This window comes from Elaeis guineensis, chromosome 16 (genome assembly GCF_000442705.2).
Source record: "Elaeis guineensis isolate ETL-2024a chromosome 16, EG11, whole genome shotgun sequence".
In the NCBI taxonomy this organism is placed as follows: Eukaryota; Viridiplantae; Streptophyta; class Magnoliopsida; order Arecales; family Arecaceae; genus Elaeis; species Elaeis guineensis.
Genome location: NC_026008.2, coordinates 46,445,697 through 46,458,741, shown reverse-complemented (window position 1 = coordinate 46,458,741; position 13,045 = coordinate 46,445,697). Strand labels below are relative to the sequence as shown.

General features: G+C 44.8%; 1 protein-coding gene across 1 annotated transcript; it reads right to left on the bottom strand.

Moving 5' to 3' along the window:
* Window positions 1-5,497: 5,497 nt before the first annotated feature.
* Window positions 5,498-8,098, bottom strand: LOC105035835 (F-box protein At2g26160-like). Its single transcript, XM_073249841.1, has 2 exons — window positions 7,862-8,098; window positions 5,498-6,619 (listed from the first exon to the last, which is right to left on the bottom strand). Exons 1-2 carry the CDS (start codon window positions 8,096-8,098, stop codon window positions 5,498-5,500), a joined length of 1,359 nt encoding a protein of 452 aa, XP_073105942.1.
* Window positions 8,099-13,045: the final 4,947 nt, after the last annotated feature.

The following is a 13,045-nucleotide window of genomic DNA, read 5'->3' as shown; positions in this document are numbered from 1 at the left end:
GTAGTTCGGCCTGGAACTTATTATCTTAAGGAGCTCGGAGGAGCCGACCTCCAGCGACCATGGAGCTCGGAGAACTTATGAAAGTACTACCAATAACTTCATTTTAACTAAAAGTTGTATATTTGCATGTCTTTGGTACTATCCTACATTCACAGGACAATCCAAACAAATTGTCTCGAAAATGAGAAGGAAACCTCGTCTCGACAAAGTCGAAGGCCCGGTTTCCTTTAGACCGGATAGGGGGAGAGGCCCTACAACGCCCATACACGCCCCCAGAGCCTTGTTAGGGACAGGAGGAGAACCTCGCCCTAACTTGAGCAAAGTCGAAGGCTCGGTTCCTTTTAGACCGGATGGGGGGAGAGGCCCTACAACGCCCATACATGCCCCCACAGCCCTGTTAGGGACATGAGGAGAACCTCGTCCTAACTTGAGTAAAGTCGAAGGCCCGGTTCCTTTTAGACCGGATGGGGGGAGAGGCCCTACAATGCTCATCGCACCCCCACAGCCCTGTTAGGGACAGGAGGAGAACCTCATCCTAATTTGAGCAAAGTTGAAGGTTCGATTCCTTTTAGACCGGATGGGGGGAGAGGCCCTACAACGCCCATACGCGCCCCCACGGCCCTGTTAGGGACAGGAGGAGAACCTCGCCCTAACTTGAGCAAAGTTGAAGGCCCGGTTCCTCTTAGACCGGATGAGGGGAGAGGCCCTACAACATCCATACGCACCCCCACAGTCCTGTCAGGGACAGGAGGAGAACCTCGCCCTAACTTGAGCAAAGTTGAAGGCCCGGTTCCTCCTAGATCGGATGAGGGGAGAGGCCCTACAACGTCCATACACACCCCCACAGTCCTGTCAGGGACAGGAGGAGAACCTCGCCCTAATTCGAGCAAAGTCGAAGGCCCGGCTCTCTTTAGGCCAGAAGGTGGGAAGGGCCCAACAACGCCCATATGCACGGCCACAGTCGCGCTAGAGACAAGAGGAGGACCTCGTTCTAACCAGAGCCGAGACCTGTTGCTACAGGAATGGTAGAAGAACCTCGTCCCGGCGTTAATTAAAAGTCCGGTCGTTCAAAGACCAGAGAGAAAAAAAAAAAAAGAGAGGAGAAAGAGGGGGGGACTTCCCCAGTGGCCCCCTCGCAACAAAATTCCGCCCGGACTCCCACGGGAGCCGGACTCCGTCACCAACTTCGACTGCTGGAAGACTCCACCCGGGCTCTCACGAGAGCCGAACCACGCCCCGACTTCGCCTACGGAAGCCAAACTCCCGTAGCCTTCTCAAGAACGGAGGAAAAATTCCAAGCGAAAAAGAAAAAGGGAAGGCGATGGGTCATGTCAACGACAAATGAAAAACAAGCAGCGTCCAAGATACTGAAAACCCTATCTCGGCAAGCACTGGGACTCTCGTCAAGAACCCCAACTTCCAAGGAAGCTTTCAACATAAACCCAAGGTAAGAAGAAAAAGAGAGAGGAGGAGAAGGGAATGCAACAATAGCAGCGGCAAAGGAAAAAGCTCGGCAGACAACGGTTCGACGCAAAGTATGGACAAGGTAACAAAATCACCTCTTCATTTTTCGACTAACAAGATGTACATTACAAGATCTGGAGAGCCGAAAAAGAATACATTATTACAAGGCTCGAGCACACGGCTTGGAAGGGATACACTGGAGGCCACTTCAAGCCGCAAACTCCTCTTCCCGTTTCTGTCCTTTCCAGCCACATTTTTCAGTGCATGTGACAAGCTTGTCGGCTCTCGCCTCCACCTTGTTCCGCTCCACCTCCGAAATCCCAACCCTAGGGCGAAAAGGATGGGATAGATTCCAGGAGGCAATAAGGGCAACGACAGCATCGACGAAGACCTGTTTCAAGAAGAACCGAAGTTACCCCGGAGACAGCAATGGCGCCAGAGATATGCGCCATCACCGAATGCTCCATGGCAACCACCATCCTAAGTGTTCCGGCAAGGTCGGCATGCGCTACTTCCACCGTCCCCACAACAAGTTTTACTGCCCCACCATCGGCGCCGACCGCTTCTGGTCCCTCGACCCCGACGACATCAAGGATCCCGCCACAGCTTGTGACGACAGCTCTACCCTCTTGACCGGTGTCACCCCGTCCTGCTACTCCAAAATTCTCAGGCAGAACGCCTTCATCGGCTGTCCCCATTATTAAACCCCTGTTGTTGATGGAATTCTCCCTCGAGCCCCCCTTGAAGCGACGAGAACCTTCAGCGACCGCTCGATGATCGGAGAACTCGCAAGCTGCTGTTCCCCTCTTTGCCCTCCTCCAAGCCCGTGGCATCCTCTTGAGGATGGCCTCTGGGGTGGAGGCCCTGGCGGGGGAACCCCTTAGAGAGGAGTCGGGGGGCTGGAGACGGCAGAGAGACGGCAAAGGCTGGCGTGGAGGACGCTCGAAGTTGGCAGGGGCACCGATGGAGTGGCTGAGTGGCAAAACTCTCAGACGAAAGGAAGATGTCGTCCTTCAGGCGAATTAAAGCCCCCGGAGGAAGGGTGGGGGGTTTAAATAGGCAGCGAATCTTAGCGCAATTATGGTGGCGAGTGTCCCTAGATCGACCAATGCTCGCCACGTGTCCTGCATGTCCCACTCGCCGCTACCGAGGGTTGACTGTTCGTAAATTTTTATGGCGCGATGTTTGGGATCACGTCCCGGTGGGAGTTCCGGAAAGACTCTTCGGGTCACCCTAATCGAAAAAAGGGCTCTGGCATGCACGCATTAAATGCCGACATATCCGGGGACGGTCGCGCGCGGACGTCAAGGGGAGAACTTTGGCTGCGACAACCTCTCTATACTTCCTTCATTCGAAATTCAAACTCGAAAGTAGGGGGACTGGTGTTGGGTATAAAATACCCTCGGCCAAAGTTCTTGGTGGGATCGACCCTCGCAAGTCTCTTCCGACTTTCGACTTCTGTTGGTGAACTCCCGTCGCTCCGCCCGGACTCTTACGGGAGTCGGGCACCGTCACCAACTTCAACTGCTGGTAAGCTCCGTCCGGACTCCTACGGGAGCCAGACTTCGCACCTGACTTCTACTGCAAGGAAGACTCCGCCCGGACTCCTACGGGAGCCGGGCTCCGTCACCAACTTCAACTGCTGGTAAGCCTTGTCCGGACTCCTACAGGAGCCGAACTTCGCCTTTGATTTCAATTACAGGAAGGCTCCGCCCGGACTCCTACGGGAGCCGGGCTCCGTCCACAACTTCTACTGCAAGGAAGACTCCGCCCGGACTCCTACGGGAGCCGGGCTCCATCTACAACTTCTACTGCAAGGAAGACTCCGTCCGGACTCCTACGAGAGCCGGGCTCCGTCACCAACTTCAACTGCTGGTAAGCCTTGTCTGGACTCCTACGGAAGCCGAACTTCACCTTTGATTTCAATTGCAGGAAGGCTCCGCCCGGACTCCTACGGGAGCCGGGCTCCGTCCACAACTTCTACTGCAAGGAAGACTCCGTCCGGACTCCTACGGGAGCTGGGCTCCGTCACCAACTTCAATTGCTGGTAAGCTCTGTCCGGACTCCTATGGGAGCCGGACTTCGCACCTGACTTCTACTGCAAGGAAGACTCCGCTCGAACTCCTATGGGAGCCGGGCTCCGTCACCAACTTCAACTGCTGGTAAGCCTTGTCCGGACTCCTATGGGAGCCAAACTTCGTCTTTGATTTCAATTGCAGGAAGGCTCCGCCCGGACATCTACGGGAGCCAGGCTCCGTCCACAACTTCTACTGCAAGCAAGACTCCATCCGGACTCCTACGGGAGTCGGACTCCGTCACCAACTTCAACTGCTAGTAAGCCTTGTCCGGACTCCTACAGGAGCCGGACTTCGCCTTTGATTTCAATTGCAAGAAGACTCCGCCCGGACTCCTACGGGAGCCGGACTCCGCCTACGACCCCAACTGCAAGTAGACTGCGTCCGGACTTCTATGAGAGTCAGACTCCGTCTTCTATTCCAATTGCGGGAAGACCTCGCCCAAACTGCTACGGGTACCGGACCTCGCTACCGTCTCCAACCGAACTTCGGCCGACAAGTCTGGACCCCCTGGCAGGCCACAGTAACGGACAACACTGCTCCACTCCCTGCGTAGCTCCATTACTCCCTGACAGGCCGTATTAACAGCCACGATTCTGCTCCACTCCCTGCAGTGGATTCTGTGCGATTCCACCACTCCCTGATGAGTCACGACAGCGGACGCCACTCCACTCCCCATAACTGATTCCACATGGCGAGCCACGGCGATAGCCACGACCCCGCTCCACTACCCTCTGCAATAAATTTCTCCTGACTCTGGGCGGCCCATGACCAGACGGTTACAGGCGTCACTATTAATTTGTTGCCCCCTCCGTCTATAAAAGGAGAACCCCAGATACGTTATTCTATAAGCTCTCGTTCTTTACCTAGAAACTCTGCTAAAATTTTTCGTTCGAGCACTCCATTCTTGTTGAGGCAGAGAACTGACTTGAGCGTCGGAGGATCTTGCCGGAGCAACCCCACCTCTGGTTTAGACTTCTTTTGCAGGTCTCGGCGGCGACCGCGACTCCCTCGACTCTAGCTTCTCCGGCGCAAGCGGATTTTTGCACCAACATATATAAATATAATTGTAAAATGAAGAATCTAAACTAGATACATAAAAAAATTATTTTATTTATTAATTTAATTTTTCAATTTTGTTTAGTTAGTATTACCAATTGTTAAAGCAGCCATTTTTTCTATGCTACTGATTACTAAAATTTTTATTCATGAAAAAATTACATATTTTACCCCTTCTTCCACCGATCTACTCATAATGACGGCAATGACAGCAATAAGAGCAATTAACAAAAAAATGAAATTAAGAATGATATTAAGGAATCTATTTTATCAACTATATGTAAAAGTATAGATCAAATGAGTTGCAAAACAAACACCAATTAAATCAAGTAATAATAAAAAAAATAAGAGAAAAAATATATTTATTTTAAAAATTAAAATTTAAAATAATAAATTTGATTTTTCTTACAAAGTAGTCCCAACAAAATTCTTCCTACCACAATTTATGTAACTCTCTCTTCCTTGATATAAAATTTATGTAACCCTCTCTTCCTTGATATAAAACCACGCTCTCTTTGAGAAAAAGACAAAAATATCATTACCTTTTCACTAAAAAGGGTCTAATATGTGGAATCAAAGATGTAATCTAATTTAATAGAATCTGATTAGTAATGCTATTAAAATTAATGACCAACCTGTTAAATAGAAATCGTAATAAAATTGGAGGCAATGAATCTCAACAGCTAGCATAAACGTATTGGTTAACCATGCCATCTTGATCATCCAATAGAACCTCCGTCATGGCTTGGAACTTGCGGTGGGCATGCTTGAGAAAGGAGCAGGTGTGAACCACATCTGTGGCGGCCAATTCCACTCAGAATCGATCGAGTGAAAATCATAGGGCTGGAAACTTCCATCTGTCAAATTGAACACTCCGATATCACGGATGACTTGCTGATTCATTTCGTACCATCTCTGTAGTCATCGGTGAAATAGATGCTGCTGCTCGTAAGCTCAGGGAATTCACGTGTGGACAGTGCCATCGAGTGGTTAAGCCCGAGGAACAGGGCGAGATCACCCAGGTCTTTGACCGCGGACCACTCATTCCGTCTCTCGTCGAGCTTGAAGATGGCGAATGCTACAGTCATCCTCGCATCGCGGGGAAGGACGGACTCCCTCGAGCGATTCCCGTCCACCGGTAACCACCGCGAGTCCCTCCACACCTGGAACAGATCCTTACCGTCCGGTGACTCCACCAGGTACTTTTGATTGAAGCAGCAGCCCCGCTGCTCCCACTTTTGCGAATGGGGACGTTCCACACATGTCACTACCACCGGCGAGCCCGGGGCATCGAGATCGAAAACTACGAGTGCCCCGCTGATGGCCATAGCGTGGAGCAGCCCCTTGCGAAAGATGATGTCCCAGAAGATCCGCGGAACTGGTGGTTGGAGCGCGGTCCATGACTCGTCCCCAGCGTGCGCGAATGACAGATTGTTGAATTCTCCGTGGATGACCGCCACGGCTGCAGAGGAGTGGTCGAGGATTGCCTTCAAATAGTAGTACACGCGCATGTGCTCCACTTCATACGGCACCTCCCCCAGGTTATCATAGCCGATGACATAGTCGGTGATGCGGCCGTCGGAGTCACGGACGACACCGGCGACATCGAAGAACGTGGCGACGGATGGGAGGGCCAAGGATGCCCCAGTGAGCGGATTGAGAGCGTGCAGCTCCGAGAGCTCGTCGGCGGTGATCAGCCACCCCTCGGAGGATCCGATGCACAAGCGACTGTGGATCTCCGGGAGGTGGATTTTGTACATCTTCTGGTCCGGGCGGCTGAAGAAGCGGCGGGTGTCGGGATCCCTCGTGCTATCGGAGAGCATCCGCCATGGGATCTGCGGCTTCGGCAGGCAAGGCCTCTCGGCCACCGTCGAACACCATGAGCGGCAGACGGCACCGAACCGGAGGTAGTCGGCCACCTCCAGACGGCTGAGTATGAGTGCCTGTAGCTCGGGAAGAAGGCCGGCCCAGGACAGGGCAGCTACACAGTATTTCTCTCTCGCTCTCTGAATCCCAGCTATCTACCCAACCCAACCCTTTATACCATACGATACCAGAATCCTGTTTCGACCACGACTGGGACTCCATTATCAAAAAGACTTAGACTAGGATTTCGGGCTTTTATGACTGGGACTCCATTATTGATTAATAATTAATAATAAAATATTATTATTTGATTAATAATAAAATATTATTATTTATTTAATAATAAAATATACTTATTTTATTAATAATAAAATATTATCATTTTACTAATAATATAATATCATCATTATTAAAAATAGAAATAGAAGGTACTTTTGTAATATAATATCAATGCATTAAAATTAATAAAAGTGATATATTAATAATATATTAATAAAAAAAATTATATTGATAAAATAATATATTAATGCATTAATAATATGATATTTTATTAAAAATCAATAAATATATTTATCACTAAAATAAAAATTTTATATAATAATAAATTTGCTCATATGCAATCCCTGTCACTCCATGCGAACATAAAATCCCCCACCCTCTCCACCCTCCTGCGACCCCTACGCCCGCACCCCACGGCCCCCGCGACCCACCCCCTCCTCCGACCTGCACTCACACCCCATGCGCCCCCCCATGCTGCACCCCACCGCCCCCCATCGCCTGATACACCCCCTCCTCCCCAATCCTGGCGAAGCCTGCATCGGTGCCCCCGCCTTGCACCTTGGTACAAATCCGGGAATGAAAAAAACAGAGATGCGGGAATGAAAAAAAGGAATGAAATCGCATCATGAACATGCATTTCACCGAAATCGATTTCAATTTTAAATTCAAAAATAAACTTAAATTTTAAATTTTTAACTATGATGGGCACCTCAAATAATAATATTTAGTCATAAATAAAATAATAATATTTTATTACTAATAAATAATTATATTTTATTATTAATAAAATAATAATATTTAATTATTAATTTAATAATCATATTTTATTACTAATCAAATAAAAATATTTTTTTACTAATCAAATAATAATATTTTAATACTAATCAAATAATAATATTTAATTATTAATAAAATAATAATATTTAATTACTAATCAAATAATAATATTTTATTATTAATCAAATAATAATATTTTATTATTAATCAAATAATAATATTTTATTATTAATCAAATAATAACATTTATTATTAATCACATAATAGTATTTTATTATTAATTATATATATGTATATTTTTCTTTTTTTTTCTTTTCGTTTCTACCTTCCCTTCTTCTCACCCCCCCGACGATCCTCTGCCTTCGTCTGTCGGTGGTCGACTCGCACCCACCCCCCTCTGATATGCCACCCGCGGCACCTTCACCCGACCGCCACTTCTCTGCACCGTTCCTCCCGAGTCCCATGCTCGTTTCTCCCTGTCGCAGCCCCCTACACCCCCTACGACTCTCCAATGTCGTACCTCCCCTAAGCCCTTGTGCCCGCACCCACGGCCCCTGCCACTCAACGCCCCCCTCCATCCCCTCGGCCTCGGCGAAGCCTGCATCCGCACCCCCTGTCGCTCCACGTGAGCACAAAACTACCCCCCAACCCCTTACGCCCTCCCCCAGCCCCGGTGCTCACACCCAATGCGTCGGCCCCCCCATCGCCCCAGCTGCCCAGCACGCCCCTTCCCTTCCTGGTCCTGACAAAGCCCTCACTTGCGCCCCCCGGTTGTCTCTTGGTACGAGTCGAGAATGAAAAAAAAATGAGATGCACCCTTGGGAATGAAGAAAAAAAGAAAAATTTACACGGATTCCCCTTAAGTTTTCTTCAAGTTCACTTACATCCTTTCAAATTTAAAACATCTCAATTAGACCCTCCAAATTATCGAAGTGTATCAATGTGCCCCTTCCATCTATTTAAGTGATAATGCCATTATGTTGTCCTTCGGAAATGCAGAAATGCCCATCCCTCCCTTCAAAATCTATTACGATGTCGACCCTCCCTATTTCAACATCCATCATTTTGCATCCCTTGCTTTCGACGAATGTTCTCCGATGATATTCTAATGACGACCTCCATCCCACTCTCCATTTCGGTCAAGTAGTGTCTTCTCCCTCATGCATGAGCATGAAAGCCTCTTGAATATCTTATTTCCATCCGTGGGTGAGCCCTACATCTTCTTTTATCGATAATATATCTTTTAATAATTTATTTTTTATATAAAATCATGATTATGATGATTATTCTATCGATGTATGTCTCTTTAGTGGCCGACCGATAGTTTTAGGATTTTATGATCGTAAATCGATACTTTTAGGATTTTTTTTCTCTGCTTTTTATGGTCCCTCTATCCTAACATATTTTGTGATCCTATTTTTGATAAGCGTGAGCATGACAGATGGGATCCACAGGAAGCCTCCCATAGTCAAATGTCATTCTCTTTTCAGAAATATTTTAGTTTAGCCAAGTAGTGTTTTTAGTATCCTATGTTTCTTGTTCATTATACAGGGATGGACTCTGATTAACCCAGTATTTTTTAGTATTTTTTAGTGTCTTCTATCTTTTGTACATGTCCACATGACTGTTGTTGCCCAGCTATGCATCCCAAGAGGGGGGGTGAATTGAATTTTTTAAAAATTTAAAAATTAACTTACAACTGTGAGAATTATTTAACAATGAGCAGAATAAATGTGGAGAGTGAAAATTTATGCAAGGTATAGAAGTTGGATGCAAGAATGCAAGAAGATAAGAAAATTTAAAAGGAGAGCAAGTAAGCACAACACAAACAAAAAGATTTATAGTGGTTCGATGTCAACCTTACACCTACGTCCACTTCCCAAGCTCTTACTTGAGAATTCAAATCCACTAAATCATATTCAACCTGAATACAATGTCGAAACCTCTGACTCTAGCTATTCCAAGCTAGAACACTTATTTTTCGAGTATAAGCCAATTCAATACAATCCGATTCAAGGTTCGGATCAATCTTTCTACATTTTGAAACCCTTCCAAAATAAAATATCAACTCCAAATAAAGTATAGCAGTTAATCACACAGAAATACAGATGTAGCTCCTTTAATGAGCAAATAAAGCTTTAAATATACTTTACACAATAAAAATGAAGCTCTTCTGATTTTTCTCAAGGTGGTTGAAGACTTGAATGAGCTCTTGAGGGGTTGGTGAACTTGAAATAAAAGTATCTTGAATTTTTAAGAGGGTTCTTGTTTAGGGTTGAAATGAATGCTTGAAGAACCTTTTCAAAACCTTGTTGATTCCCTCCTTTAAGTGCCTTTTATAACTTCAAATAATGGTGGAGAGTAATCTGGGCTGAAATAGAGCTGTTGGAGCACATTAAATGGGCATTAAATGCAGCCAAAACGAGCTGAAAACTAGCCATTACGAAATTTTTCTATCACAGGGGTCGACTCATAGGGTCGACTCATGCTCATGAGTCAACTCATGGGGTCGACTTCTATGGCACAGAACAAAAAATGACTGTTCTGTAATTTTGGTCTATACAGCAGCAGAGATCGACTCATGCTCAGGGATCGACTCATGGGATCGACTCACAAAGTGTGCCAGCCAAAAAATTCAGCATGCCGTTCAGCTCCTTTTACCATGAGTCGACTCATGGGGTCGACTCAAATATATAAACATAATTTTCTTTCAAAATACATATTCAAAAATATTAAAATTGCCTTCAATAGATTACAAATCTTGTGTTCTTGCTCTTAAGGCTTTCGAATCAGAACTTGATAAAATTATGATTTTGCCCCTGAAATACAATAAATTTTTTTTCAAGCCAAAATCATTAGTAACCCCCTCAAATGCTTTGTAATCATCAAAATCAATTCAAGGAGCAACAATCTCTCCTTTTTGATGATGACAAAATATTTGAGCAAAAGCATATATAAAGATTGAACATGAATTTCAAATTTATGAAGATGCATCACTTCAATATCATAACCAAATATTTGAACGAAATACGTCATAAGCAGTTTGAAGATCAATTTGAAATTTGCTTATAAGTTCATTTGCTTTGAAAATTAAAAAAAAAGAAAAAACTGACGATTTTGATTTTTTGACACATTTACTTAATAATTTTGCTTATTACTAATTTTTTTATTGCTTATTGCTCAAATTCGATTTTGATTCTCTACTCTCCCTTTTTGACAGCATCAATTAAGATTCTCTACTCTTCCTTTTAAGGGATCTTGAAAGGATAAATTTTCTTTACTCCCCTTTTTGATAGCATCAATTAAGATCTTAAGAGATTTTAAGGATAGAGAAAAGAAAAGAAAGATGATAAAAATAACATATTTTCTTTACTCTCCCTTTTTGATACCATATTTTACTTCTTTAGCCCCCTTCTTTGATTACTTATTTCTCTACTCCTCCTCAACATAGCAAACATAAAGGATATATCAACTTGCTCATCTAGAAGATATTACAATTTATAGTATTTCTCAGCACTAATATGAGTTATTTTTCATATCTCATAATTAAAATAATTTAATTTAATCACATTCATAGACATTCATTGAAAGTCAAAGCACATATATATATATTCAAAAGTGACTGAATACAAAAGGTGTCCCAATACACATGAGTCAACTCAAAAGTCATGGATAGAAACTATCCAAGAGTTAATTAGCCAACAAATACAAGGCCCATAAGATAGATCCTAGACATATGAGACAAACTAATCTAGATCTAATAGATGTCATGGCTAGAGGAATCAGAATCTGAAGAATCAGAGATAGAGTGAGGAGATGTAGGATCAAGTCCACAAGCACGACCTTGACCGCGTCTGCCTCGACCACGGATAGAGGTACCAGCACGAGTAGAGGGGTGAGAGGATCCTGGAGCCTGAGAAGCTACGGACTGTGCTATAAGAGAAAGTCTGATGGTGTCCAAAAGATCCAAGGCTCTCGATATAGACTGCATTAGGGCACTGAACTGAGTAGAAGTATTCTCACTGGAGCCCCTGATCTCTCTCCTCAAGAAGTTAAAACCACTCTCTAAGACTCCTCGAAGTCTAGCCGCTTCTGCAGTTAGGTCTGAGACCTCTGTGATATCCTCATGCAGTTGGGGATGGGTTAAAACTAATACTTGCCCCTGCAAATCTAATACTCTGTCTGTCAATCTCAAAATATATCCCTCAAGCTGCTCAATACTTACCGACTGAGTAGTGAGCATCTGAAAAATAGTAGAAATGTGAGGGATCAGAGTCTGGTCTGAGTCATCCTGGGATGTCGATCTCTGTACAAAGACTGAAGTGGCAAACTACTGAGATAGAATGGAGGCAACACGCTGGGACATCATCTCAATCTGATCATCTGCTAGTCTGAACTCTGAAGGATGTGCCCTGCTCTCTAACTGTGGAACTGAAGCATGCCTCCTCACAGACTCTGAAGGACCAGCCTCATGATTAGATATGAATTAAATATCTGGGGATGCTCTGTGATCATGAAGAGGTGAAGACGGTCCCTCCTCCTCTACTCTATCCTCTACTCTCTCCTCAACACCCTTTGTCCAACCGCCATCAGTCTTAAAAAAATTCATACGATGCAGTGTGTGGCAGTTGATGGTGTCGGAATGAGATAGTCTAGCAACTGCCTTCCCCTCAAAACTGACTCTGAACCTCCTAAAGCCTAAGGTGAGTGCCATACCAAAAGGCAAGTGAGCCTTGGACCTGTTCAGGGTCTCTTTCATGGCCTCAAACATCAATGCTGGAAGGTTCAAGGGGTTTGGGTGATCACATGGTACATAATGCAAATGTTCCTACCAGATAGAAGGTCGTGTCTACCACTCCTAGGGACAAACAGTTTGGTTACCAAGTGATGTAACAGCCTCATCTCAACAGAAAGAATTTTTGCTTCCAATTTATTTAGACTTCCAGTATAAGTTCTCCCTAAGATAACATTAATTCCTTCTTCTTTAATTGGGAGCTCCATATTGGTATAGCCTTCATACGACAAATGCAGTATCTGTCCCAAATGTACTGGATCAAGAATAACATCAATACCTTTTACTGTAGATTTCACTGTTCCATTGCTATAGCTCAAATTTAAGTAAAATTTCCTGACTAGATTGACATAAGTATTTTTTTTTAAAGAGTAGTAAAATTCTCCTCCTTGATTCTTAATCTTCGATTCAATAGTGAACCCTTCTTTTTCAAAAAACTTGAAATCAATATTTTTCTCGGATTCCACTTTTCGATCAGAGAGAGGTACCTTGCTTGGGCTGATTGGGGACTGAGTGGAAGTTGAAACAGGACCTGGAGCAGAGATTGGAGCAGGAGAGGGCTCGGCTGCTAATCTCTTTCTGCACACACTCTCTTCCAACCCACGAACAGATTTTCTCCTCTGTGGAAGCTTTATTTTGGGAGCCATTTGGTCAAGAGAGACTTGAAAGGAGCTTAGGAGACTAAATGTGAGGCAGAGAGGAAAGGATTTTAGAAGGAAAAAGACAAGGATTT

What these genes read in the sequence shown, in the direction of transcription:
- LOC105035835 (XM_073249841.1), bottom strand. Translation starts at nt 8,098, where the DNA reads ATGGAGGGGGGCGTTGAGTGGCAGGGGCCGTGGGTGCGGGCACAAGGG. An exon ending in GGCAGAGGATCGTCGGGGGG is followed by an intron (nt 6,620 to 7,861) that starts GTGAGAAGAAGG and finishes TGGGTTGGGTAG; the next exon opens with ATAGCTGGGATTCAGAGAGC.